The sequence below is a fragment of the Cucurbita moschata genome, unplaced genomic scaffold (assembly GCF_002738365.1).
Source record: "Cucurbita moschata cultivar Rifu unplaced genomic scaffold, Cmos_1.0 Cmo_Scf00018, whole genome shotgun sequence".
Lineage (NCBI taxonomy): Eukaryota > Viridiplantae > Streptophyta > Magnoliopsida > Cucurbitales > Cucurbitaceae > Cucurbita > Cucurbita moschata.
Window position 1 is genome coordinate 2,929,484 of NW_019268534.1, and position 27,270 is coordinate 2,956,753.

Genomic DNA, 27,270 nt, shown 5'->3' on the forward strand with positions numbered 1-27,270 from the left:
TTTTTTTTTTTTTTTTTTTTTTTTTTTTTTTTTTTTTTTTTTTTTTTTTTGTGGGTGAATTTATGATGATTCTAACGACTCTGTAGTTAGAACTATATCACAGGAAGACAGTGAGTAATAACATAAGAACAATCCAGTGTCAAGATGCTCTTAGATACATACGCGCTGCCTGCTTCAATAAAACGTTCTGCCATAACTGCATTCTGGCATGTAAATTCACCAAACAGAGGGATCCTATACGCATAGTAAACAAACTGAAACATGTCATTAACAAGAACTTGAAAAGAAAAAAAAAAAGAAGTTATTTCCAAGATCAGAAGTGAAAAATAAGATTGATTCTTATTAAAAATTAAGAAAATTACACAATTACTAAAAAGTTGACGGATGCGTCATTAGCAAATCAGAGCTAAAAAGGAACCAAAAAATTTAGAAGGCTAAATATTGTTTTTTCACCCTATCCCTAAATGAAGATTCTAAAACTCATGGTCAAAACTTAGTTAGAATCATCATATTGAACCTTAGCTGTTGAAATAACCCAGGAACAGGAGAAGAAACCGTTAATGGACTGTTTAGAATGGATATCTTTGATATCCTGCTCTGATTTTTCAAGGCCCATGTCAATCCATATGATCCCACCAGAAAACCCTTCAAGAAAATTGGATCAAGTTCAATTTAATGCAGTAGGATACGAATGAATGTACACTTCATGACACAATCATGTCAGCTTGGCTATATATCTAACATTCTATGAAACAATCTTTCCTGAAAAGTTCAGATCCAACCTGAATCACTAAGTTAAAGGGAGAGTCGACACCGAGCACATCAAGTAGTTTATCCAGTTCCTCATGGTACTCTTTCTCTGTGTCAATGCAAATATCACATATGCTACAAAATAATATAATCAAACAACTACTAATTATTATAAAACGAGTGATTACAAGTTGCAAAACCTGTATAATTAAAGCCATATCCTGGTTGCGGTTTGTCACTGAAACCGAATCCTATCCAATCAGGAGCAAAGCAGTGGAATCCAAGAGCAGACAACTAGTCAATACAACAGAAAAAGTGAAACAAAAAAAAGGTGAAGTTTCACCCAGAAAAAACAGTGCTAAGATATAATTTAAATGAAATATCCGGATAAAGATTGAAACCCGTCGATTGGGGAGGAGAACGAAATATTCTTTATAAAGGTGTGGAAACCTCTCCCTAGCCGTTTTAAAAACCTTAAGGGGAAACCCGAAAGGGAAAACCCAAAGAGGACAAGATTTGCTAGCCGTGGGCTTGGGCTATTACAAATGGTATTAGAGTTAGACACGGAGCGATATGCCATCGAGGAGGTTGAGCCCCAAAGGGGGTGTGAGAATGTTTACTTGATCCACCACACCTAAATGGTGTGAAAGTTATCTATTTATAATCAAATAAATTACAAGGATATGGAAAGAGTAATAAATGAAAGATTTTTATGGCAAGGAAGGCAAATAGATATTTGCCTTATAATCAAATATCAAATATGATATATATGGTAAACATAATTTAGTACTAAATATCTTTAACACTCTGGGCAAGCTGAATGTTGGATTTGAACGAACGTGAAGCTTGGATCTGAAAAATTCATAGAGAGGTCGAGAAACACTTTTCGTGAAGATGTCAACAACCAGGTTTGGAGGAGGCGTAGAGAAACACTTTCTTGCCCATCGAAAACTATAGAGGGATAGTCGCTCAGCGGCGATGCTACCTTGGCTTTGGCGAGAATGTGTCTAACCCATGAAGAGGGATCGTCGCTTAGCGACAATGCTGCCTTGACGCCAGTGAGAATATGTCAACCCAAGAAGTAGAAGGGGAAACCTAGAGCAAGGGACAAAGACAATGTTGAAGCCGGAAGAGTCGTCACAGTGGGTGAAGAAGCCAATTTTGGTGAGAAGGGAGGCAACGACTTGGTTGGTGAAGAGGCCAGCGCGGTGCCCAGATTCCAAAAGTAAATCTTTGTAGAAGGTCGATGGTCGATAAGTTTAGGTTAGGGTTTCTGTGAAGGATGAAGGAAAGATTGTGAAGAAAATGAAAGAGACTATGTTAATTGAGGGAAAATCGATTGTGTTGGAAAATGTGAGGTTGTATATACAAAGTATGACGAAGGGTAATGTGGAGGTCAAAAGGGTAGAGCCAAACAGTAATCAATCGGCTCCGCATGCGGCAGCCATGGCGACTACCCCTGCGGCGTCAAAGCCAGTGGTGGTGGAAAAGAATATGAGTAGGGGATTCATAAACCATTGAAAATAAATGATCGAGTTGCTAAACCAAAAGGGCTCTGATACCATGAAAATGTTTGCTTAATCCACATTTAGGCGTGTGAAAGTTCTTTATTTATAATCAAATAAATTACAAGGATATGGAAATAGTAATAAATGTAAAGAACAATATATGGAAAGGAAAGGGAAAGCCCGAAGAGGGCAATATCTGCTAGCAATGTGCTTGGGCTGTTACAAATGGTATCAGAGCCAGACACTGGGAGATATGCCATCGAGGAGGTTGAGCCCCGAAGGGGGTGGATATAAGGCGGTGTGCCAACAAGGACGCTGGACCCCGAAGGGAGTAGATTGGAGGGTCCCACATCGATTGGAGAAAGGAACGAGTGCCAACGAGGACGCTGAGCCCCGAAGGGGGGTGGATTGTGAGATCCCACATCAGTTGGGGAGAACGAAACATTCTTTATAAGGGTATGGAAACCTCTCCCTAGCAGACGCGTTGTAAAAATCTCGAGGGAAAACCCGAAAGAAAAAGTCCAATGAAGACAATATCTGTGTTACTTAAGGTCACGTGGATGTTCAATCTATCCAAACTCAGTCCAGCCAAGATTTCAGTCCTCAGAAAAAAGGAAAAAAAAAAGTGTAACAAAATGGGTTGAAGAACTGTACAAGTCATTCTATCTCGATCCTTTGGTTGACAGTTTTATGAGTTCCATGGTTTTGAGACTCTGGAAACTTGATAACAAGAAATTTAATGCAATTCTAAACACTAGTTTAGCAAGACCTCGTTCATGACAACTCGATAGCTATAAGATTGTGTTGGAGCGCCATGAAGGAAGACTATAGTTCCCCGCCGGCTGTTGGCGGCCCCTGCATGATCACAAGATATCCAATGTTTATCATTGAACCAAATAACTTGGAAGTAGCTAAAATGACATACCTGTCTCTCTAACAAACCATCTGAATTTCCCAGATTTGACGTAAGAGCCATATTCCTTTCCCTTGTCCTCTATCCTCTATTGAAAGATACACATGTTAGATGATTAACATGCACAATGAGATGCAAATTCAGCCATTATGAAAAATCCTTGGAAACTACAAGAAGATTGATGGAATAAGCAAGTTATCAACATAATGACCTACAGATTTTCTCGACAAAGAACTCTATAGAATTTTTAAACATTAAATTGGAGCTCAAATCCCCTGATCATATGCTACTCATTTTCAATTGATGGTCAACTTGAACATAAGAAGAAAAAATTAGGTATCTCAGTCACACGCGAGATACACATATGAAACACATTGATCCTAAGAACGCGAAGAGAAATCAGAGAACAACAGGCCATAGACGAATTATGACAATTGACAAGCACGATGAAATCGGTAATTTCCCGAAAAACTCATCAATCAATTAACTAATTTATTAACAGAACGGGGAATTAAATTTTCCGAGACGATTACCAGATCACTAGTTTAAAGTTAGTTTTGATGCCATGGAAAATGAATCGTACTTACATAGAGCATCTGCCCGACATTTCCATCCTCAGCGGGGCTCTCAGGAAGTTGAATCGCACTTCGGCTTGACGGATTGTCTGTCACGAACCCAAACGGACTGAAACCAGGAGAATCGGCGTCGGCGTCGCCCGTTTCGTCTTTGCCCTTGGCACTGACACTTACTCTGCCGCCGGCGGTTGCCGGTCTGATTCTTGTGGTGGTGGGAGTGAAATAGTAGTGCGATTTTGTGGAGGCGGAAAGGGAAGAGAGTGGATAAGACGACGGTACGCTGAGAGGCTGAGAGAGAACAGCCCTGGCCATTGGCTCCGTGACAGGTTTCGAGGCTGTGAACCAACAACGGTTTTAACGGACTTTTTAAGTCCCGTTTTTTTTTATTATGCTTACAGTATATTTATTTTTAATATAAGTTCAATATATATTTTATGTAAACTTTAAACATTTCAATTAAGTTTGGTGCTTAACCATTAATTAATGTTTAATGACTTCTTAATCAATAGCATTTTTTTTCTTAATATTTTTTTTAATATAAGCTAAATATATGTTTTAATGTGTATTACTTTTGCATTTATTTTATAATTATAAATTATAAATTTTGTGAGATCCTATGTCGATCGTAGAGTGGAGCGAATCCTTATTATAAAAGTATGAAAACCTCTCACTAGACGCGTTTTAAAATCTTGAAGTTAACGACGATACATAACGGGTTAAAATGGACAATATATACTAGCAGGGAGCTTCAATTGTTACAAATGATATCAGAGGTAGACATTAGACGATGTGCTAGTGAAGACGCTGAGCTCCTAAGGAGGTGGATTGTGAGATCCCAATTGAAGAGAGAAACGAAAGATTTCTTATAAAAATATGAAAATCTCTCCTTAATATATACCTTTTTAAACAAAAATTTATTTTTAGTAAACATGTTTTTAACTGTGAGACTGAAGATGAAATAAAAACAAAAATATCTATTAGCAATGGATTTTGGTGGTTACAAATTTAGTCTTTAAATTTAAAAAAAAATATTATATACCGAATTGAAAGTTTATGGTTATATTAAATATATTTAGTAAACTCAAAATTCAAAATTTATGAATTTATTAAATAATAAAGAAACAAAAAAATTTATAGGGTAAACTTGTAAAGGTCGACTTACACGACAACGTTGAATAATGTTGACTTTCTTCTTATTCTATAAACAATTACAGCCGTTGGATCAACCGAGCTCAACAGGATCATATTATTAATGTCCGTAGCGAATTAGAACTTTGGAAAACCGGAATAAGAGGATAGTTTCGAAGCTTCCCTCGCGGTGGTTGAGCTCGGCAAAGTTGGAAATCCACTGTACACAAAAAAAAAAGAAGAGAAAATCGGATCCTTACCGGACCCGACCCGCCGTAGTTTTCAGGTCGACGGCGTTGTTCCTTCTCGGATTACAGCTTCAGAATCGTCCAACGTCTATCTACGACTACGGCCAAGATCTCACGTTCTCCATCAATGTTCTGTAATTCCTTTCAATCCTCTCTCTTTTCTCTACTTGAACTGTCTTCCAGGGTTTAGTTTTATGCTGTCATTCTCTTTCCGGGATGCATTTTGAACTTCCTTTTGTGTACAATTGCATTGCGGGAAGGGGAAAGTTGATAGACGAGAGATACAAGTGATGTTTTCGTGTTAAAAATTGGGTAATTCGAGGATTTGTGTTGTTTGTCCGTTCTCACCTGAAGGATAAGATTCAAGATTGTTGTTGAGTTTTGATTTCTGGTAATCTTCAATGGTGGATTTGCTTGGAACTTATGTGATCAGGGCGCAGGAAGGAAATCCCTAATTTAATGTTTCAGGAACCTGAGATACACAGAAAACGATTTGTTACCTGGTAGTTTCTTGTAGATTCTCGTATTCTCTGAATCATTTTGTTTCTCTTGACATAAAGTTTCTTCCTAATTTGTAGAAACGAGTTTCTTTTGTTTACTTTATGGCATTGAAACCTGATTAGTTTGTGAGCCGATGGAGACCTGGAATTGAGAATGGTTGAAAATCGGAGTTCTTCATTGTACATTATCCTAATAGATTAATTTCGTTAATATAATTGTTAAGAACTGACTCTCTATACTTGTTTGATCTCTGCTAGCTGCTAGCTTGATTTTTACTTTACTGAAAAATTAGAGCCTAATCTGTTTATTGTCTTCCTGATCTGTCTCTGCCTACCTCAGAATCTTAAGCCATTTAGTTTTGTAATTGTTCATATGCTGATTAAGAAACGGTTAATTTTTGTTAGGGGCTGAATGAGTTATGGAAGAACCCTCTCTTACCAGTGACCAATCGCCTCAGGTGGAACACAGTGGCATTCATAAAGATGGAAACGAAGATGCTCGAATTTCGGAGTTAGATGGCCATCATGGAAGGAAGGAATTTGTGGCACCTGCTGTTGGAATGGAATTTGAGTCTTATGAGGATGCTTACAATTACTATAATTGTTATGCTAAGGAAGTTGGTTTTCGTGTTAGAGTGAAGAATTCATGGTTTAAGCGGAATAGTCGGGAAAAGTACGGTGCGGTACTTTGTTGCAGTAGCCAAGGTTTCAAAAGAATTAAAGATGTTAACCGATTAAGAAAGGATACCAGAACAGGTTGTCCTGCAATGATAAGGATGAGGCTTATGGACTCACAAAGATGGAGGGTTCTTGAAGTTTCACTTGAGCATAACCATTTATTAGGTTCTAAGATTTACAAATCGATGAAGAAGATGAACGGTGGAGCTAAAAGGAAGATACAGTTGAGCTCTGATGCAGAAGATCGAACTATCAATTTGTATCGAGCACTTGTGATCGATGCTGGTGGTAGTGTGGCTACAGATACCAGTGCCAAAAAAGTTAGGATTATTCCTGATCATCGAAATCATTTGAACCTTAAAAAAGGTGATTCGCAAGCCATTTATAACTACCTATGTCGCATGCAGTTAACTAACCCGAACTTCTATTACTCGATGGATCTCAATGACGACGGGCGCCTGCGTAATATGATTTGGGTCGATGCTCGATCAAGAGCTGCGTGTGCTTTTTTTGGTGATGTCATTTGCTTTGACAACTCATATTTGTCTAATAAATATGAGATTCCCCTTGTGGCATTTGTTGGAATAAATCACCACGGTCAGTCAGTGCTGCTTGGTTGTGGCCTCTTGGCTGGTGAGACAACAGAGTCTTATACTTGGTTATTTAGAGCTTGGCTGTCGTGTATGTCGGGCCGCTCTCCTCAAACGATTATTACAGATAGGTGCAGGCATTTGCAAGCTGCGATTACTGAGGTATTGCCGAAGTCTCAACATCGCTTTGGCTTGTCGTATATCATGAAGAAAGTGCCCGAGAAGCTTGGAGGATTGAGGAACTATGATGCCATCAAGAAGGCATTTAATAAAGCAGTTTACGAAACTCTGAAAGTGATTGAATTTGACTCTGCTTGGGGATTCATGATCCAACGATTTGGAATTGGCGATCACGAATGGCTTAGATCGCTATTCGAAGACCGAGGCCAGTGGGCTCCTGTTTATTTGAAAGACACGTTTTTTGCTGGTATGTCTGCCATGGGTCGAGGGGAGAAACTAAATCCTTTCTTTGATAAGTATGTTCACAAACAAACCCCATTGAAAGAATTTCTCGACAAGTATGAATTAGCTTTACAAAAGAAGCACAAGGAAGAGGCCTCAGCTGATATAGAATCAAGAAACTCTTCCCCCACTTTAAAAACAAGATGTTCTTTTGAGTTGCAGCTCTCAAAAGTGTTTACAAGAGAAATATTCACAAAATTCCAGTTTGAAGTTGAAGAAATGTATTCATGCTTCAGCACGACACAGTTCCAAGTCGATGGTCCGTTGGTCATATTCTTGGTGAAGGAACGCATAGTGAGCGAGGGAAACCGGAGGGAAATTCGAGAATACGAGGTTCTTTACAACCGAACCGCAGGCGAGGTTCGTTGTATATGCAGTTGCTTTAACTTCTATGGATATCTATGTCGACATGCGTTATGTGTACTTAATTTCAACGGGGTCGAGGAGATTCCTTCTAGATACGTGTTATCCCGATGGAAAAAGGATTATAAGAGATTGTATGTTCCAGATCACGAAACCGATATTGTCGATGGTTCCGAGCGCGTGCGATGGTTCAATCAATTGTACAAAAGTGCCTTACAAGTTGTAGAAGAAGGGGTGATCTCTCTTGACCACTACAAGGCTGCATTGCAAGCCTTTGAGGAATCATTAAGTAGGGTTCATGAAACAGTAAGAGAAGAGAAGCATGAGTAAACTCCGACTGAAGCTCGATCGAAACGACATGCTCGTCTAGATAGAAATAGTTGTTGCTATACCATTGATACGGAATTTTTACTGTGAATCAGTGTAAAGTCTTCTTCACTCTTTTCTGAATATTTTGCCTGTTTATGTCCTCTACGAACTTGGAGGGGTATTGAAAGTAAGAAGAATGGGCTGAGGTTTAAAATAAAGGGGGGTTGCTGATGAGAATGGAAGCTTTAATGTTCCCGTAGAGGTTCCAATTTTAATATTTGAGATATGAATATGAAGAAAAGAATACATGTCAGCTTGTTTTATGAATTGAAACATTTTATAGCATAGTTCAATGATGAATTTTTCGATTATAAATCGAAGATTTGAATCTGCGTTCTTCGTCATGTCATGAAACTTAGAAATTATTCGAAAAAAATTATTTTATTAGTGTGTTATATTTATTAACTTAAAAATAAAATATATCAATAAGTTAAATTTAATTTTAAAATGAAAAAAATTAGCTCCACGTTTTTATGATGGAATAATTTAAAATAGAGTTTTAAGAGTATACGGCGGCGTTTAAATTATTTATAAAATTAAGTTTGAGACCCTATTTAAAAAAATAAAATAAGAATTTAAATATCCTTTTTAATCTTTTTAAAATTTGTTTGATTTTAATTTATGTAATTTTTAGAGGATTTAAATTTGGTATATATACTTTCAATAAAATTTTAAAATAGCTCATATTTTTTGTTTATGGTTAATTTTTTCTATCAATAAATTCTAGAAATTTGTTCACATAAAATAATTTATTGCATGAAAATTATTACCATTATTTGATAATTTTTGGTAAAGTTAACTTAAAAATACTAAATTTAAAATTTATTAAAAAAATAGCTGAAATACACTTTTATTTTTTAAAAAATTATATTTTCATACAAAAAAAAAAAAAGAAAAAAAGAAAAAAGAAACTTTCAAAATGTCTATTTTTTATTTTATTTTATTTTATTTTTATCGAATTTTCGTATTTTCCTTTTTAAAAATGTTTACTAGTTTTGAAACTTGGACTTTTAAATACTTTCTAATTAAAAAATGAGAAAAATTGAGGGAAAAAAAGAAAAAGAAAAAAAAGAAAAAAAAAAGGTCTTTTTATAATGGGCGGGATTCATAAGAAAGAGGGGAAAGAGACGAAGCGGGAAGCAAAGTGAAAACCCGCTGAATTTCGGTCACTTCGGCGCGAATTTTGCAGAGCTCCTAGTCCTTCTCCTCAAGCTCGCGTCTCGATTCCTTTACCAGAGAAGTTACTTACTATCGCCATAGCCTCTGCTCTCAAGGTACGTTCTCTTCTATACTTCCCGTTTGCTTTCCAAGAAAACGATCCACTGAAAGAAAGCACCATGCTAAGAAAAGGTTTTGATCCTGAGTTTCTATATTATTACTATTGTTTCAGTCATTTACTTTTGAAATTTGCGGAAAGGAAGACCTACTAGTGGATTGAGAAATGAAGTTTAAGGCATATCTGACGGATAATGGGGTAAATCTCCTGGAGAAGAGATTTCTACCTGCCCTAGACAAGATGGGAAAAATATGCCATCTCTATTTGACTAGAGAATATGTTATCTTCCTGCATAACCTCCTTAATGGTGATGGAATTCAATCAATTGCTCAGTTTCGTAAAGAAGCTCTGTTTGATGATTATCGAATCTCCAGCCAGAATGATGACCGTATTGCGTTTACCGTAGACATTTCGCTTCTCCACCGTGCAGTTCGTAGTAGTGTTAGCATTTGTTCCGAGTTTGGTAATGGTCCAACAGCGAATCGACTCCAAATTAAGTTGGTGAAGAAGTTGCCTCTGAATTGCACTCAGTCAATGCCTTTCCTTACATTTGAGACTAAAGGTTACAAATCTGCTGTCATTCAGGATGTACCGATCTCAAAGCCTATGTCAAGAGGTCAAGTTCTTGAACTTCAAACTGCTCTAGATATGGCACAGGATTTGCCTCAGACGCTTGTGCAGTTTCCTGATCTTAACCAGTTGCAGAACTTTGTGGATCGAATGAAGAATGTTGGGGATTTGCTGAATGTCTCCATAAGCAAGTATGGAGATTTACATGTGCAGATTTCCACAACGTTGATCACTCTTGGTGCTGAGTATCGAAAGTTATTCGTTATAGGGGAACAAGCAAATGCTCCAGCTGAAGATCAGAATCTAAGTGCTCAGACTAGATCAACCAGAGCAATATTGAGGGGGGATGCTCAATCTGTACAGGTGAGTGTGAAGCACTTTGCCAAGAGTCTTCAGTATCACTTGGCCAAGCCAGATTGCACTTTCTATGGCATTGCTCCTCAGGGCGCATGCTTGACTGTGATATTTCAGTTCTTCATTCCCGGCTCTCGGCAGACTGATAAATCAATCAGTCTACATTGCCGGCTTCCTGTTCTTGACCCTGGAACGAGTTGAATTCTGATTACCTTCTCTCATTTGACGTTATGAATCTATGTTAATGCCAAATGTAAGACATCTTGAATTTTTTTTCTGTAGTCAGTTGGAAATGTTTGAGTTCTTTTCTTGAATACAAATACTTTGAATACAAATACTTGTGAATTTCGATCTCAGTAAACAGCTAGAAATAGACTAGAGAGGGAGGGCGGAGGTTGTCGATTCAAGAATTCAACGCCATCACCAGTAATCTTTACACGAACATAAACCATGTTTGAAATGGTGGAATCTGGTTCTGTCCCTAACAATTACTTCCCTATGATACACCTTTGAGATCAACTTTGCTAGACTGTGACAGTCCAGGCACATTCTAAGGTTCTTCACAATTCTAATTGTGACCCCAGGCGGTGAATTAATGAGTCCAAAAGCAATGGCCAGCTTCTCACTGTGACGAAAGACTGAATTCTCTTTATCCTCTTCTGCTATATCAAGGAACACTTCTGAGGTATCAGGTGAATACCCTGCAAATTTCAGGTCTTGGGTCATTTTTTCTAGCTTAACATCAATTTCTTTGGTTTGAGGGTGTGACCGGTCCCCAGCTACGAATTCGTGAACTGTGCCGTTCATCTCTATCAAACTGCAACCAGGTATTTTCTTGATTCCTTTGTCCATCATCATCTGTCTCAGGTCTCGCAGGTCATTCCATCTCTTGCAAGCTGCATATATATTACACAGGAGAACATAGACTGCACCGTTCTCAGGCTCCAACTCGAGAATCTGCTTTGCAACCATTTCGGCCATATCGGCTTCTCTATGAGCTCTACAACCAGCTAGAAGAGCCCCCCAGACAATTGAATTGGGTTCTATTGGCATGTTCTTGATAACTTCATGGGCTTCTTTTAGATGACCAGCTCTAGCAAGAAGATCAACCAGACAACCGTAGTGTGTTATATTGGGTTCAATACCATGTTGGGTTGTCATGCTAAGGAAAAACTCTCGTCCTTTATCGACCATGCCGGTGTGAGTACAGGCAGCAAGAACTCCAATGTAAGTAACATCATCTGGCAAAATTGAAGCTTCTAGCATTTTAGAAAACATATCAAGAGCTTTCTCACCGTGGCCATTAACTGCAAGGCCAACTATCATGGCTGTCCAGGTAAACTTGTCTCTCTGGTGCATCTCTCTGAATACTCTTTCTGCTTTGTCAACATTTCCACACTTGAAGTACATGTCTATTAAAGCATTTCTAAAAAATGCATCATTATTGATCTTGTTCCGATCGATATAAGTCTTTATCCATTCTCCTAATTCCAGGGCCCCTAGCTGTGCACAAGCAGTAAGAATACTGACCATAGTGAACTCATCAGGCTTTACACTGATTGCTTGCATATGGCGGAATAGCTCGAATGCTTCCTTGAATCGGTTCATGCGGAGGTATCCATCAATCATGGCAGTCCAGGAAAAACACAGTCTTTCTCAGGCATTTGGTCGAAGTAGTTCCGAGCAACATCAATCTCTCCCAAGTTGGTAAACCCAGATACAATGGTCGTCCAAGATATGATATCCTTGTTGTTCATATTTCTGAAAATCTCAAGGGCAGAATCCATTTCCCCACAAGCAGCATACATATCAATCAGAGCATTTTCAAGAACCAAATTGCTCTCAACCTTGCAGTTGTTCACACAACTACGAACGTGCTTCCCAGTTTTGAAATCCTTCAATTTGGAGCAAGCTGAAAGGATTAAAACAAGGGTCACCGTGGTGGGGCAGCACTTGTCTTTCCTCCATACCAAGAAAAAGTCTTCTTGATTCCTCAAGCTTCCCAACTTTATTGTAAGCAGCAATCATCATATTCCAAGAAATCACATCAGCCTTAGAACCAGCATCCAAGACCCCACGAGCCATGTCCAGTAGGCCACACAAAAGATACATTTGTACCAAAGCAGTGTGAACAAAGACATTAGACAGCAGCCCATGCTTCAGAACATGGCCATGAAGCTCACTTCCACATTGCAATGAAATGTCTCTTGTAAATCCCTTGAACAGAAAAGGGAAGGTGTAATTATCAGGCTTAACACCTCTCCTCAACATTTCCAGGTACAAAGAAACTCCAAGCTCAGGAGAATCCAACCGGAGTAGCCTCTGATCATGGTGTTCCAGATGAACAAATTCGGTTCAGGCATTTCATCAAACAGGTGAGGAGCATATTTCAAGTCGCCGCATTCGTAGGTACAACAAATGGCCATTACTCTGTTTTGAAGAACTGGGTTGGGAGTGAGACCTGTTTTGATTGCTCGACAGTCAATTTGCTGAAGCTGGTCCATGGATTCACAGATCTCGAGAAGAGAGATTAGAGGGTGGGTGGTTGAAGAGAGGGGCTTTGAAGCTGTGCAGGCTATGGTGGCCATTTGCTTCAATTTTGTGAACATGTCGATGATGCAGCAGAGTCCTGAAAGGCACCGGGGATGGCATGTGCCACGTTTCTTACTAATTTATTTCTTTTAATAAATTTTAAAATTAGCCGGTGTTTTTTTTTTTTTTTAATTTAGAAACTTGAATTATATTTTTCATTTTCTAAACTTTATTTCATTTATTGATCATTATATTAGGTAAATTAGAAAATTTTATTGAGCAATTTAGTTGCAATAATTTAAAAATTAAAACAATTTAATTATTATTAGGTTAAAAATAATTTTGATTCCAGAATTTCGAAGTAATAATATAAATTAATGATTTAGTAATTTTAGTTTAAAAGTTCCAACTCATCCTCAAAATCTGATAAAATTCTCTTAAATAATTTAATTTGTATAACAAAATTATTATGGGTTAATTATGAGAGTTTTATTAAATTTAAAAATTATTTATGAATTTTATTTATTTATTATTATTATTATTATTATTATTTTATAGAAGCGGAAACAATTTCCCTCATTTTCTTCATCATTGGGAGAAAGTTGTAAAAAAAACCACCCAGAGGCAGCGGTCAAAGCCTATTCCCGATTCCGAGTACGGAAAGGATTCCGGAGGCAACCTCGGGGGGTTGCATGAAAATTTGGCGCCAATTCGATTCTCAGGCGACCTTAGGCTGCGGAGCCACTCTGTAACAACAAATTCATAGGAAATGAATCTTTACGCTCACGACCTGTCTGTGTTGGATTATAATTTTGGCTTCTCCGAACCGTACGGCGAGCCCTTCTCTCGCCATACCGTTCCCTCCGCTATTTCTTCAACTGCCTTCCTCAATGAAGACGACGACGTTTACCGTCCTAGCTGGGCTGCAAGGAATAATCGCGAAATGCCCGGCGGCAGTCCCCCCAATCGCCGGCATGACGGATCGTCGCCTCTTCCACTGGGAATGGACTGGAGTCCCCCTCCTCAGAAATGGGTATTGGGTTTTTCTTTTTTCTTTTTTTAATTCTTTTGGGTGTTGCCTTTATTATTCATAGCTTTGGTTTTTGAATTATGAGTATGGTCCTGAATTACATAGTTGTATCTTCGTTAAAATTCCGCCGTTGGGGTTTTTATTAGTTCGGTGGTAGTTTCAATATGATTGGAGCTGATTGTTTTCTTCCCATAGGCCGTGTATAAACATTGTGGATTAGGTGATAATGTCTTTATTTAGTTGTTCATGAATTTCATACTGGGGCTCTTGCAAAAGCTAAATATCTTCGACATCCAACCGCATTGCTGTTTGCTATCTAAAATGATGTTATTAGGATGTTGATTGACGCTGCTCGGCTTTTGTGCGCGATCTTAGTTGGGGGACTTGGGGTTTGTGCTGTGAGAACTTCCTAAAAATGATATATCGTCCACGGACCATGGCTTGTTATAGTCAGGGCTTTGAGTTTGATTTGATATGCCCTATTCAGAGGGTTTTGGTTCAATTCTTTGTTATCTATATACATTTTTTAAGACGTAAGAAGTAGTTGTACGTGTAATCATGGAAGATTAGCTGTTTTTCTTCTCTCTATGAGATTCCACATTGGTTGGAGATGGGAACGAAACATTCTTTACAAGGGTGTGGAAACCTCTCCCTAGCAGACGCGCTTTAAAAACCTTGAGTGAAAGTCTAAAAGGGAATGCCCAAAGAGGACAATATCTGCTAGCGGTGGGCTTGGGCTGTTACACTCTCTCTCAAACGTAGTTCTGCCCGCCCAGGATGGAAGAATTTGTTTCAAGTTTAGGATTTAAATGGTAGCTTTCCTTGTGTTTGTTCGACGATACTATGAACTAGTTTTGGTTGGAAATAATCCTTAAGTTTCTAATGATAGTAGCGCAGATTGTGTTGGGCCCTGCTGGCACTCTATCAAATTACTTTTGCGTTTATTGTCTTTTTATATTTACTAATTGGAAAGTATTATTCTGGGCTCTTAGCTCCTTCATGCCCAGGAGTGTTTTCTTATTATATCATTGAAACGTTTAATGTTCCTTTATAAAAAAAAGGATGGACAGGGTACGGTGTGGCCTCACGATCCGCCCACTGGATGGAGTTACTGTGTCACGATTCCTTCATGGACTACAATTCCGAAATCAAATGGTTCAGAACCTGTGGTGGTAATTTCCATGTTTCTGTTGTTTGTCTTTGAATGCAGAAATGATAATCATTGTTATACGCCGTTTTTTTTTTAAAAAAAGATAGATATATATGTAAATTGCTTGAAGAAGTTGGGCGTTCTTGCTCCGAACATGGCTGTGTTGCTCAATATTTAAAGAAGCTTTATGATTTCTATCTTATGCTTTACAAAATTTACAGTTTTACACGGTTCAAGTTGGATTGCAATCTCCAGAAGGTAACTCTTCTACAAGAGAAATATCAAGAAGATTTAACGAGTTTCTAGAGCTATTTTACGAGGTAACATTTATTATATTCTGTTTCTTAAAATTGTTACTGTTCCTCGTCATGTACTACTGATATTAGTTTTAGGCGTTACTGTAATTTATAAAAACAGATTCATCTTTAACCATGTTTTTAATCTATCTGTTCTCTTCATTATGTTTTGTAGCTCAAAAAAGTATTGCCTAAGAAACAATTGCCTCCAGCTCCCCCAAAAAAGGTTCTGAGAATCAAAAACAGCGCGTTTTATGATGAGGTAAGTAATAAATGAATCTTAAGGTTCAATTATTATTATTATTATTATTATTTATTTTATTCCTGAAGGCGAAAACTGTTTAATCAAGTATGAACGATGTACAACGTATGACCGACAATTGTGCATGATAAATATGACGACTTATCAAATCAAGGAACCGAGAATATTCTAAAATGCCTATATTATTTCATTGCAGCGGAAGTCTTCCTTGGAGGAATGGATGGAAAAGATGCTGTCAGACATCGACGTATCAAGAAGTGTTCCAGTGGCAAATTTTCTTGAACTCGAAGCTGCCGTGAGATCATGTAGGTGTCATATGGATGCACGTTTGCTGACATATGGAAAAGGAAGTTTAGAAATAAAAACTTGAATAACCACAAATGATTTACGTGAACATGTTAGACATGTTCGGTCAATTATGATCGTCTATTAACGTTATGTTAACCAGTAGCTGACTCGTTGCGTTTTAATTTTTCAGTTTTCAGTGATGTTAATCACCAGATATCGGAGGAGGTTTCTTCTAATATTACGCTAAGAAGCTCAACTATTTCTATTGCTGCTGCTTCTTCTGTTGCCTCCAGTCCACATGATGATGCGTGTTATGTGGAACCTGAACTTGTAGCTCCAAGGCATGGAGATAACGAGGGCGTAGAATTGGAAATCGATAAACCTGCGCTGGAAAAAGCTCGAACGGACATGGAAAATCTTGTTGTAAGATCGAACCAAGAAGTGTCTGAGAAACAATTCCTTGCAACCAAGGTGTGGGTGATTTGATTGTGGGCCATTTATTTGCTTTAGTTTTTCCTCTTTTTTGGTCATAAATCTCTTATTTACTTCTTTTGATCTCATCGTCGGGTTTCAAACGGCTAAGTAAACGCCTCGATCTTTTTCCAGGATGAACAAGTGCCCACAGAATCAACAATGATGTCAATTTTAGAGGAGAACAAAGTTTTGATGCAAGAGTTGGATGCTTCAAGAGAACAGCTCCAGTACTTGCAAAAACAATATGAAGAGTTTGTGATAAAATCAAAATCCGACGTCGAGTTTTTTGTCAAAGAAATTAAATCTCTTCGAGGTGCTCAGATAGACTTGAAGCAGGAGTGCAGCCAATTGATGGAAGAGAAATCAGGATTAGAGGTAAGTTTCTCCTTTTCACCATGTAGGTTCCTAATTTTATACTGTTAGCTGGTTAAAATTTAACACCGACCTTCTGTGTAACCTGTCTGCTAATTCGTGACGAATTTCGTGGTTCTTGCGGCGTAAGGCCTTTTAAATGGGAAATTATTTGAGCTTGGTTGCGAGTTTAATGTAGAATAGGGGAATCATATGTGCATCGAGTTGACGAATATAACTTAAACAGATATTTTCTACTCTATGAGAGGATCTTGCGGACATGAAGCTTTCCCAAAAAAGGTTCTAGTGATTTGCATTGCAATAGAAGACTGAATGTGAGATCCCACGTCGGTTGAAGAGGGGAACAAAGCATTCCTTATAAGGGTGTGGAAACCTCTCCCTAGTAGACACGTTTGAAAACTGTGAGACTGACGCTGATACGTAACGGACCAAAGTGGACAATATCTGTTAGTGGTGAGTTTTGGCTGTTACAAATGGTATCAGAGCCAGACACCGAGCGGTGTGCCACCAAAGACGCTGTACCCCAAGGGGGATGGATTGTGAGATCCCACGTCGGTCAGAGAGGGGAATGAAACATTTCTTATAAGGGTGTGGAAACCTCTCCCTAATAGACGCGTTCTAAAATCGTGAAGCTGACGGTGATACATAACGAACCAAAGCAGACAATATCTGCTAGTGGTGGGCTTGGGCTGTTACAAATGGTATCAGAGCCAGACACCGGGCGGTGTGCCAGCGAGGAAGTTGGACCTCCAAGGGGGGTGGATTGTGAGATCCCCACATTAGATGGAGAGGGGAACGAAACACTCCTTATAAGGGTGTGGAAACCTCTTCCTAGTAGACTCGTTTTAAAACCGTGAGACTGATTACGATACGTAACAGGCCAAAACGGACAATATCTACTAGTAGTGGGCTTTGTCTGTTATACTAGACGATGCTTCCTCTATAGATTTTGAGGAGTAAAAGAAGCAACGAAACGATAGAGGACCAATGCAAGCATAGATAAAGGAATTATTGGTAGCTTTTGGGTGTCCAATGTCAATGACTGAGATGCAAACTGTTTCGATGATCTCATAAGCTTATTTTGGTTTAGTTTCCCCCTCCCTTTGTATGTAATGTGTATTTGCCCTCTCTGATAACATGTAGTATTTGCTCTGTTTTCTTTAGAGGCTACTTCAAACTGAAAAACATAGAATGGAGCAAGCTGATATTGCTAATCAAAAGCTTCTGCACGATTACGAATTTCTTCAATGCCGCCTTCAAGACTCTAGTGTCGACTTTTTCGTCGAGGAGGAAGATAAACTAATTCTCGAATCGGCACCGACAGCTGATGATGCTATAGAACTGTTGGCAACATCTGATAATCTCATTAGCCTTCTTTTAGCAGAGGTACTTACTTTTGTTTCCATTTAAATGTATTTGCATTATGAACACCTTGATGATCCTGAATGGCACATATTTTGGTACGTACAACCAGGCAAAGCTGCTCGCACGTGATGCCGAAGCCGATGGCATGGCTGGATCAGCTACTCCAAATGGAACTGATGACAAAGTATTAAGGAACGTACTAGCGAACATGTTCGTCGAAAATGCCCGATTAAGGATGCAGGTGAACTCTGTCATCCGTTGTGCTCTAAGTGCAAAAGGGATCACTGAGAAAGATGAAGATGAATCTGTCCAGGAAGAACTGTTGTTCTAAACACGTCTTTAGAGGAAGAGATTCCCAAAAAATGGGAGAGTGTTCTTGATAGATATTGGAAAGTGAATTGACATTTTCATTATAACTTATAAAAATATATCAACAGAACATTAGTAATGTAAACTTAATATTTATTATAAGAAACATATATTTATTTTCAAAGGGTAAGATGTTTATCCATTAATTTAAATACATTTGTATGAATTTTTTATATAAATTTGTAGTTATTTCATCAAATTTTAAAATCTTGCTTTTACCTCGAGCTAAGAAGATAATGTTTTCAACGTCGAGTTTGAATAAAATTTTATTTATGTATAAATAAAATGATTTTTTTTTTTTTTTTTTTTATATATGTTTTGGTTCTTCATGTTTGGATATCTTTTTAATTTAATATTGATCGCTTAATTTAAAAAAAAAAATAAATATAAGTTTAGAATTCACCTTTTAATACTTTCATTTTCAAGCGATTTTTAGGCCATTTTCGAGTCATTTTTCATACATGTACTATTGTCACTTTTTTTCCATTTTGAAACGAGGGTTGTGGGGTCGTTCAAAAAAATTGTTTTCTCATAAGAAAAAAAACATGTAGTCACGACTATAAGACCTCACAGTCTTAATCCTCTAAAAAATTACTTAACCGAGACATTTAAATTATTATGTGAAAAAATTAAGTTACTTACAATATTTTTCGAGGGAGAACGTCAGACTGAATATGTGAAGGTTGCATGTTCGATCCACATTCACCACCCATTTTTTAAAGCCGAAAAATTTAAAGATCGCTTTGTCATTTACCAGATTCAATATCCAATTATCAGGATAGCTTAATTGAGAGAGCATTAGACTGAAGATTGTGTGTAGATCAAACTTAATTGAGAGAGCATTAGACCGAAGTGGTCTACGCTCATTGCACATTTTTATTTTCCAATTCATTTTTAATGGACTTGGTTTTTTTTTAAGAAATGCGGAAGCCAACAATATTATAACCAATAGGCTCATTTTAAAAAGCCGGCAAAGTTAAGCGTCGGTTCATTATTAACTGGATCTACGACACAATTGCGGGGATAGCTCAGTTGGGAGAGCGTCAGACTGAAGATCTGAAGGTCGCGTGTTCGATCCACGCTCACCGCATGTTTTTACTTTTCATTTCATTTTTAATGGGCTGGGCTTTTTTCTAGAAATGCGGAGGCCCACAAGATTATAATCATTAGGCCCATTTTACAAAGCCGACAAACTCAAGGGTCGGTTCGTCATTTAACAGGATCCGAGACCCAATTGCCTCCATTTTAGTCCCTTCTCATTTATTTCCCTCACCCATTAGCCGCGCTTCCACTGAGTGGGCAAGGCAGCTTAACACCCTAAAGCCCTAGAAACCGCCATTGAAGAAGCTCCGAGCTTCTTCCTCTTACCAGTTCGTTTTGTATAGAGTTTTCATCTCTGGAACCGATCTGGAGTTTGGAGTTTCGAGGTCTTAATTGTTAGGTTAGATTTAGCTTGGCGACACAAGATGTGGAACAATGGACAGATTGCACCGCCGGGTACTGGTGGCTCTTCTATTCCGCCACCGCCTGCTGCACAGCCTTCGTACACGGTGTTGCCTTCTCCTGCTGAGGCCGAGGCCAAGCTCGAGGAGAAAGCTAGGAAATGGCAGCAGCTGAATTCGAAGCGGTACAGTGATAAAAGGAAGTTTGGATTTGTTGAGACCCAGAAGGAGGATATGCCCCGCGAACATGTGAGGAAGATCATTAGGTGAGTTTTGTTTGTATAAACTGTTCTGAATATTTGAATCCTTATCTTCTTTCTTTCAACGTGATAACTGACGCATCTCTATTTCTTGTTTTTCCTTTTGATGTTTGTTTGGACGAGCTAGTGAAATATTCGAATTAACGTAGCTTTGCTGAAAATTTTCTGACTATTAGATAAGTCGGTTTGTTAGTCTTTTAATTTCGATAATTGGACTTCTTCTTGTTTCCACGACTCCAATGTATAGTTTCTTGCTTATTTTTTGGTATTGAAATCCACTTCGTCGGCAAGTTTTTGAAGATCTTCAACACATTTAACTTTCTTCCAAGTCCGTAACTTCGAATGTCTTTGAAATCTGAAGATATATTTTTTTTAAATTCAGAGATGTTCTTTGTGCGTTAACTGGTTCGAGGGAAGAATTCTTATGCCTCTTATTATGATACTTTCATTTCTTTATTGCTTCAAGGAGTCGATTACGCTTAACCATTGGGTAAATGATTTTTATTTTTTTCTTCTTAATGAAGTGTATATTACTAGAAACAAGCAAATCGAAGTCTTAAATCTTCCATACTGCTTGTTAGATTAGTTTGACGAACTACTGAAGAATTCACGCTTCATGCTGTTCAATGTTCAATCTCCATATGAATATTACAATATGTGATATATCTTCTTTGTTTTCAACATGAAACTATAATGTTATTTTCCATAGGGTTCTGTTGCTGCCCTTCGAAGAGAAGAAAACCTTATTTGATGCAGTGGTTGTGGTGCTGTTTTGTAGTGTTAGGGAAATTTAGTTGGAAAGGTATCAAAGAACCTCTAATGCCTCACGAGGTTAAGGTTTCTTGGGGTATTATTGGGATTCACTTATTTTTGTTGTTCCTATTGCTCCTTGGGGTTTTACTTTTTGATGTATGTAATTTGTTTCACTATTGAGACTCCTTTATTTTGTTTCACAATAAAGTAGAATAAAAGAAGCTTCTGTTGTTATCGCTAAACAATTTAACTGTAAATGGTTTGGTAGTATGCTGGGTATTCATATTGTATCTAATTTTATCTTCACTTTGGCAGAGATCATGGGGACATGTCCTCAAAAAAATATCGTCATGATAAACGTGTTTATCTTGGTGCCCTAAAGTTTGTTCCACATGCAGTTTACAAGCTGCTTGAAAATATGCCAATGCCCTGGGAACAGGTATCCTTTGCCTTTCTGTTTTGTGTTGTTTTGGAACTATATTTCTTCTTGTTCTTTTGATTGTTAAACGTAATAGCTTCCAATTACAGGTCCGTGATGTAAAGGTTCTATATCATATTACCGGGGCAATCACATTTGTTAATGAAATACCATGGGTGGTTGAACCTATATATTTGGCTCAGGTATTTTTCTTTCTCCTTTTTTCCCATATTATTACTGCAGTGACCAATGTTGTATATGAACTTTTCGGTATACGATTAGGATGATAATTATCATGTTGTGCTAGTAGCAATACTATTTGTGATTGACCTTTTTCTTTTCTTTTCTTTTCTTTGCTTTATTTATTTAATTTTTTTTTTTACAGTGGGGAAGCATGTGGATTATGATGAGAAGAGAGAAGAGAGATCGTCGGCATTTCAAGAGGATGCGTTTCCCACCATTTGATGATGAGGAACCTCCTCTAGATTATGCTGATAATTTGCTGGATGTTGATCCTTTGGAACCAATTCAGTTAGAATTGGATGAGGAGGAGGATTCTGCTGTTTACACCTGGTTCTATGACCACAAGCCTCTTGTTAAAACAAAGCTTATCAATGGTCCAAGTTACCGGAAATGGCATCTTTCCCTTCCAATCATGGCTACTCTTCATCGGCTAGCTGGACAGTTACTCTCTGATTTAATTGATCGCAACTATTTCTACTTGTTTGATATGGAGTCTTTTTTTACAGCGAAAGCATTAAACATGTGCATACCAGGTATGCCTTTTCATTATCATTTCTTCTAGTATTATATTTATACAAATATGAAATCATGCAGACGCACACACACATAATGCCGAGGAAGGTTGCCTTGATCACTTAAATGTTTGGAGCTGTTGACTGAACTGTCGACTGTTCCAATGCATAGTATCACTTTATTCATAGAAGTTTCTGTGGCATCAAAACACATGCAGATATGAATATCTAATGTTAAAGAAAGTTGTCTTGATGTCACTTGAAATGTTTGGAGCTGTTGGATGAACTTTTAACTGTTTTATTGGACAGTATCACATTATTCATTGAAGTTTCTTTGGAATCTATAGCTTTGGTTTATAGTCACTAAGATAGGATTCTGTTAGGCATTTCCTTAGCTTGATGTTTTATTTTTCCATAACTCATGTAATCCATGATGCTTCTTTAGGTGGACCAAAGTTTGAGCCATTGTATCGTGACATGGAGAAGGGTGATGAAGACTGGAATGAGTTTAATGACATCAACAAACTCATAATACGGTCACCTCTTAGAACAGAGTATCGGATAGCATTTCCTCACCTTTATAACAACAGGCCAAGAAAAGTGAAGCTTGGTTTATATCACACTCCTATGATTATGTACATCAAGACTGAAGATCCGGACTTACCAGCATTTTACTATGATCCTTTAATACATCCAATAACCAGCACCAATAAAGATCGCCGTGAAAAGAGAACTTATGATGATGAAGATGATGATGATTTTGAATTGCCGGAGGGGGTTGAACCTTTTTTGAAGGACACTCAACTTTATACAGACACCACAGCTGCTGGCATCTCTCTTCTGTTCGCTCCACGCCCTTTTAACATGAGATCTGGTAGAACACGTCGGGCTGAAGATATTCCCCTGGTTTCAGAGTGGTACAAGGAACACTGGTAGGACTCTTCTCTTTTTGTAAATTTCACCAACTTGTTTTAGTCATTTAAAATTTCTGAGTTCTTCTGATTGTATTGTGTGCAGTCCTCCATCATATCCTGTTAAGGTTAGGGTTAGCTATCAGAAGTTGTTGAAATGCTTTGTGTTGAATGAGCTGCATCATAGACCACCCAAAGCTCAGAAAAAGAAGCATTTATTCCGGTCACTTCAAGCAACCAAATTTTTCCAGACAACCGAACTTGATTGGGTTGAAGCAGGTCTGCAAGTCTGTAAGCAGGGGTACAACATGCTGAACTTATTGATTCATAGAAAAAATTTGAACTATCTTCACCTTGATTATAACTTCAATCTGAAGCCAGTAAAGACCCTAACCACCAAAGAACGTAAGAAGTCACGGTTTGGAAATGCTTTTCACCTCTGTCGTGAAATATTGCGGCTGACAAAGCTTGTTGTTGATGCTAATGTTCAGTTTCGTCTGGGTAATGTTGATGCATTTCAATTGGCTGATGGCCTACAGTATATATTTTCACATGTTGGACAGCTCACTGGAATGTACAGGTACAAGTACCGACTTATGCGTCAAATTAGAATGTGTAAAGATTTGAAGCACTTGATATACTATCGCTTCAATACTGGTCCAGTGGGAAAAGGGCCAGGATGTGGATTTTGGGCACCGATGTGGAGAGTCTGGTTATTTTTCCTACGTGGTATAGTCCCTCTTCTTGAACGATGGCTAGGAAATTTGCTTGCTCGGCAATTTGAAGGAAGACATTCAAAGGGAGTAGCAAAGACTGTCACTAAACAGCGTGTTGAAAGTCATTTTGATTTGGAACTGCGAGCAGCGGTCATGCATGATGTTCTTGATGCTATGCCTGGTACCAACATCAAATTCATAATTTTGTCTCTTCAGTGTGTGTTGCTCTATTAATTTCTGAGTATTCAACCACTTTTTTCTAACCCTTAACTAATTGCATATAATGTTTCTGCAGAGGGCATCAAGCAAAATAAAGCTCGAACTATCCTCCAGCACCTAAGTGAGGCATGGCGATGTTGGAAAGCAAATATTCCTTGGAAGGTACTAATCTGCTCTTGCACTCTGTCTTTTGGCTCTTTCCCATGTTTCCTCCATATATATATTCATTGTACTTTGGGGTTTTCTTCAGGTTCCTGGTTTGCCAGTTCCTATTGAAAATATGATTCTTCGTTATGTCAAGTCAAAAGCTGATTGGTGGACAAATGTTGCTCATTACAATCGTGAACGTATAAGAAGAGGTGCTACAGTTGATAAGACTGTTTGTAGGAAGAATCTTGGAAGACTTACACGTCTGTGGCTCAAGGCTGAGCAGGTTTTTTCTCTTCTTAATTGTCCTCGTTTTGTTATGTACTTGTCCTATTGGTTAGAGTAATATTTCTGCTTTGTAAATTGTTTGCTCGACCTTCGCTATGGCCTTCTAAGATATTACAATTACCAGCGTTCTTAATTTCCTTTCTCATCTTTCAGGAACGACAACATAATTATTTGAAAGATGGTCCATATGTCACACCTGAAGAAGCAGTTGCCATTTACTCAACGACTGTGCATTGGTTGGAGTCTAGAAAGTTCTCTCCTATTCCTTTCCCTCCACTGTCTTACAAGCATGACACAAAATTACTGATCCTTGCCTTAGAGAGGTTAAAGGAATCCTACAGTGTGGCTGTGAGGTTAAACCAACTCCAGCGTGAGGAATTAGGTCTCATTGAACAAGCTTATGATAACCCACATGAAGCGCTATCTCGTATTAAGCGTCATCTGCTCACACAACGTGCCTTCAAAGAGGCAAGTCTTCATGTCTTCTCTTATTTGCATTAATGATTAACTGATTATGAACATCTATCGCCTGTGTTCAACGTGTACTGATATGGTATTTTTGCAGGTTGGTATAGAGTTTATGGATCTGTACAGTTATCTCATACCGGTTTATGAGATTGAGCCTCTTGAGAAGATTACAGATGCATATCTTGACCAGTATCTATGGTATGAAGGTGACAAGCGGCATTTGTTTCCCAATTGGATTAAGCCTGCAGATTCAGAACCACCACCTCTTTTGGTCTATAAGTGGTGTCAGGGTATTAACAATCTACAAGGTATATGGGATACAAGTGACGGACAATGCGTTGTGATGCTTCAGACAAAGTTTGAGAAGTTCTTTGAGAAGATAGATTTAACAATGTTGAATAGGTAAGTGCTCCTTAAGTTCTGCGTTGTTGACTGTTGAGTTCAAAGGAAGTTCCAACTTCATGAACTATATACTCAATGCTGTTTTCTTGAATATGTGCAGGCTTCTTCGTTTGGTTCTTGACCATAATATTGCTGATTATGTCACTGCAAAGAATAACGTTGTCCTGTCTTACAAAGATATGAGCCACACAAATTCATATGGATTGATACGTGGTCTTCAGTTTGCTTCATTTGTTGTTCAATATTATGGACTTGTGCTTGATCTGTTGCTTCTTGGTTTGACCCGAGCCAGTGAAATTGCTGGCCCACCACAGATGCCAAATGAATTTATTACTTATTGGGACACAGAGGTGGAGACGCGGCATCCAATTCGGTTATATTCTCGTTATATAGACAAAGTACATATCTTATTCCGCTTTCCTCATGAAGACGCTCGAGAACTTATTCAGAGATATCTCACTGAGCACCCCGATCCAAACAATGAGAATATGGTTGGATATAACAACAAGAAATGCTGGCCAAGAGACGCAAGAATGAGGCTCATGAAGCATGATGGTACACCTCTTCCCCAAGTTTTTAGTTTATGATATCCTTGGAAGGATATCACCTCTTCCCCATATTTCTCATATATACATATACACATACATATTATTTAGTTAATGAATTTCCCCTTCTTGTGTTCAGTTAATCTTGGAAGAAGTGTTTTCTGGGATATGAAGAATCGTCTTCCTCGCAGTATCACAACTTTGGAATGGGAGAACAGCTTTGTCTCTGTTTATAGCAAGGACAATCCTAACCTGCTTTTCAGCATGTAGGCATCTCTTATTTTGTTCTTTTACCTCTCTTTGCATTTATACCTCTCCTATTTTGTATTTATTCTGTGTTTCAACTTTTCATTCTTTGCTGCTCCCTAAATATTTTATTGAGTTCTATCCACCAAGATTAATGACTGGAAGCTTACAATTTTCAGCATTTCAAATTACATCCTCTCTCCGTTTCATTAGTGCTCTCTATTTATTTCTATTTCTCTTTTTCACGGTAGGTGTGGGTTTGAAGTACGGATACTTCCCAAGATTAGGATGACTCAAGAAGCATTCAGCAACACGAAAGACGGAGTCTGGAATTTGCAGAATGAACAGACAAAAGAAAGAACTGCTGTAGCCTTCTTAAGGGTTGATGACGAACACATGAAGGTGTTCGAAAATCGTGTTAGGCAGATTCTTATGTCTTCAGGGTCCACAACATTTACCAAAATTGTTAACAAATGGAATACTGCTCTGATTGGTACATCCTTGACCATCGTTTCTTTTTTGGTTGGGGGTTGTGGAGGGTGATGTTAACATGTTCATTGATTCTTCAACTCAGTGTAAATTGACTTCGATGTTCCTTTTTTCTCTCTCTTTGTGATAGGTCTTATGACTTACTTCCGTGAGGCAACTGTTCACACACAAGAACTGCTTGATTTGCTGGTCAAATGTGAAAATAAAATTCAAACTCGTATTAAGATTGGGTTGAATTCAAAGATGCCCAGCAGGTGAAATAATTTTCTATTTGCTGCGTTGTTTTATATTGAAGATGAAAATGAGAAATTTTATGAACTTTGTTATTGTTCCAGGTTTCCTCCAGTTATTTTCTATACTCCCAAGGAAATTGGAGGCCTTGGTATGTTATCTATGGGCCACATATTGATCCCACAAAGTGATCTTCGGTACAGCCAGCAGACTGATGTTGGTGTAACCCATTTTAGGAGTGGAATGAGCCACGAAGAGGATCAGCTTATCCCTAACCTTTACCGATATATACAGGTGATATTCATTTCCCATGTAGTGATATGCTGAGTGGATAATAATGTGCTTCATCCTTTGCTTACATTTGATGAACTTGTCAATTCTTATACAGCCTTGGGAAAGCGAGTTCATAGATTCACAACGTGTTTGGGCTGAATATGCTCTGAAGAGGCAAGAGGCTCAGGCTCAAAATAGGCGTTTGACACTTGAAGATTTGGAAGTAATTTCTATTTCTTCTCTGTCTTCCATTATGCTTTTTTTTTTTTTTTTTTTTTTTTTTTT

General features: G+C 38.1%; 6 protein-coding genes and 1 non-coding gene across 13 annotated transcripts in view; 5 read left to right on the forward strand and 2 right to left on the reverse strand.

Annotated features, from left to right (window-relative positions):
* Positions 1-4,104, reverse strand: part of LOC111456363 (haloalkane dehalogenase 2) — a 6,724-nt gene extending 2,620 nt beyond the window's left edge. For both annotated transcript variants that reach the window (XM_023098195.1, XM_023098196.1), the window contains exons 1-7: positions 3,759-4,104; positions 3,184-3,259; positions 3,028-3,113; positions 951-1,044; positions 783-859; positions 518-645; positions 163-234 (exon numbers count right to left, since the gene is read on the reverse strand). In XM_023098195.1, coding sequence (XP_022953963.1) covers positions 163-234; positions 518-645; positions 783-859; positions 951-1,044; positions 3,028-3,113; positions 3,184-3,259; positions 3,759-4,058 — 833 coding nt within the window. In that variant the 5' untranslated portion in view covers positions 4,059-4,104. The remainder of the gene's footprint in view (positions 1-162; positions 235-517; positions 646-782; positions 860-950; positions 1,045-3,027; positions 3,114-3,183; positions 3,260-3,758) is intronic.
* Positions 4,105-5,054: 950 nt separating this feature from the next.
* On the forward strand, positions 5,055-8,306 carry LOC111456360 (protein FAR1-RELATED SEQUENCE 6). Of its 2 annotated transcripts, none has more exons than XM_023098192.1 (2): positions 5,055-5,256; positions 6,028-8,306. In XM_023098192.1, the coding sequence occupies exon 2, from the start codon at positions 6,042-6,044 to the stop codon at positions 8,043-8,045; it is 2,004 nt and encodes a 667-aa protein (XP_022953960.1). In that variant the 5' UTR covers positions 5,055-5,256; positions 6,028-6,041; the 3' UTR covers positions 8,046-8,306. The 2 variants fall into 2 exon arrangements, with proteins under 2 accessions (XP_022953960.1, XP_022953961.1); XM_023098193.1 differs by lacking the exon at positions 5,055-5,256 and adding an exon at positions 5,266-5,625.
* An 871-nt stretch (positions 8,307-9,177) lies between these two features.
* On the forward strand, positions 9,178-11,470 carry LOC111456364. Of its 5 annotated transcripts, none has more exons than XR_002712750.1 (4): positions 9,178-9,358; positions 9,475-10,293; positions 10,375-10,537; positions 10,642-11,470. XR_002712750.1 is itself a non-coding variant. In XM_023098197.1 (2 exons), the coding sequence occupies exon 2, from the start codon at positions 9,526-9,528 to the stop codon at positions 10,483-10,485; it is 960 nt and encodes a 319-aa protein (XP_022953965.1). In that variant the 5' UTR covers positions 9,178-9,358; positions 9,475-9,525; the 3' UTR covers positions 10,486-10,611. The 5 variants fall into 5 exon arrangements, 1 of the variants encoding a protein (XP_022953965.1); XR_002712748.1 differs by having other exon boundaries at positions 9,179-9,358; positions 9,475-10,537; positions 10,642-10,976; positions 11,046-11,147; XR_002712749.1 differs by having other exon boundaries at positions 9,179-9,358; positions 9,475-10,537; positions 10,642-10,969; positions 11,046-11,147.
* LOC111456329 (putative pentatricopeptide repeat-containing protein At3g15930) lies at positions 10,683-12,872 on the reverse strand. The gene is given in 4 exon segments (XM_023098156.1): positions 10,683-11,925; positions 11,928-12,230; positions 12,232-12,599; positions 12,602-12,872. Coding segments are annotated over 4 exon segments (2,163 nt in total). The 3' UTR covers positions 10,683-10,704.
* A 507-nt stretch (positions 12,873-13,379) lies between these two features.
* LOC111456361 (PX domain-containing protein EREX-like) lies at positions 13,380-18,546 on the forward strand. The gene is made up of 9 exons (XM_023098194.1): positions 13,380-13,849; positions 14,908-15,018; positions 15,218-15,316; positions 15,468-15,554; positions 15,751-15,859; positions 16,033-16,313; positions 16,449-16,691; positions 17,853-18,074; positions 18,163-18,546. Exons 1-9 carry the CDS (start codon positions 13,586-13,588, stop codon positions 18,382-18,384), a joined length of 1,638 nt encoding a protein of 545 aa, XP_022953962.1. The 5' UTR covers positions 13,380-13,585; the 3' UTR covers positions 18,385-18,546.
* An 893-nt stretch (positions 18,547-19,439) lies between these two features.
* TRNAF-GAA lies at positions 19,440-19,512 on the forward strand. Its single transcript has one exon. It is a non-coding gene; the product is annotated as a tRNA-Phe (tRNA).
* A 174-nt stretch (positions 19,513-19,686) lies between these two features.
* LOC111456358 (pre-mRNA-processing-splicing factor 8A) overlaps positions 19,687-27,270 on the forward strand; it is a 12,527-nt gene continuing 4,943 nt past the window's right edge. Inside the window, exons 1-16 of the mRNA XM_023098188.1 lie at positions 19,687-20,130; positions 21,193-21,316; positions 21,406-21,498; positions 21,681-22,071; positions 22,496-22,982; positions 23,068-23,858; positions 23,973-24,058; positions 24,147-24,329; positions 24,485-24,799; positions 24,897-25,201; positions 25,302-25,756; positions 25,886-26,012; positions 26,244-26,485; positions 26,612-26,735; positions 26,817-27,006; positions 27,101-27,208. Coding sequence (XP_022953956.1) covers positions 19,889-20,130; positions 21,193-21,316; positions 21,406-21,498; positions 21,681-22,071; positions 22,496-22,982; positions 23,068-23,858; positions 23,973-24,058; positions 24,147-24,329; positions 24,485-24,799; positions 24,897-25,201; positions 25,302-25,756; positions 25,886-26,012; positions 26,244-26,485; positions 26,612-26,735; positions 26,817-27,006; positions 27,101-27,208 — 4,263 coding nt within the window. The 5' untranslated portion in view covers positions 19,687-19,888. The remainder of the gene's footprint in view (positions 20,131-21,192; positions 21,317-21,405; positions 21,499-21,680; positions 22,072-22,495; positions 22,983-23,067; positions 23,859-23,972; positions 24,059-24,146; positions 24,330-24,484; positions 24,800-24,896; positions 25,202-25,301; positions 25,757-25,885; positions 26,013-26,243; positions 26,486-26,611; positions 26,736-26,816; positions 27,007-27,100; positions 27,209-27,270) is intronic.

Bases quoted from the DNA above. Each gene is read 5' to 3' on its own strand.
- LOC111456360 (XM_023098192.1), top strand. From the start codon at position 6,042: ATGGAAGAACCCTCTCTTACCAGTGACCAATCGCCTCAGGTGGAACAC.
- LOC111456364 (XM_023098197.1), top strand. From the start codon at position 9,526: ATGAAGTTTAAGGCATATCTGACGGATAATGGGGTAAATCTCCTGGAG.
- LOC111456361 (XM_023098194.1), top strand. From the start codon at position 13,586: ATGAATCTTTACGCTCACGACCTGTCTGTGTTGGATTATAATTTTGGC. The intron at 15,317-15,467 runs GTAACATTTATT...TATGTTTTGTAG, and splicing joins TTCTAGAGCTATTTTACGAG to CTCAAAAAAGTATTGCCTAA. The intron at 16,692-17,852 runs GTAAGTTTCTCC...TGTTTTCTTTAG, and splicing joins AAGAGAAATCAGGATTAGAG to AGGCTACTTCAAACTGAAAA.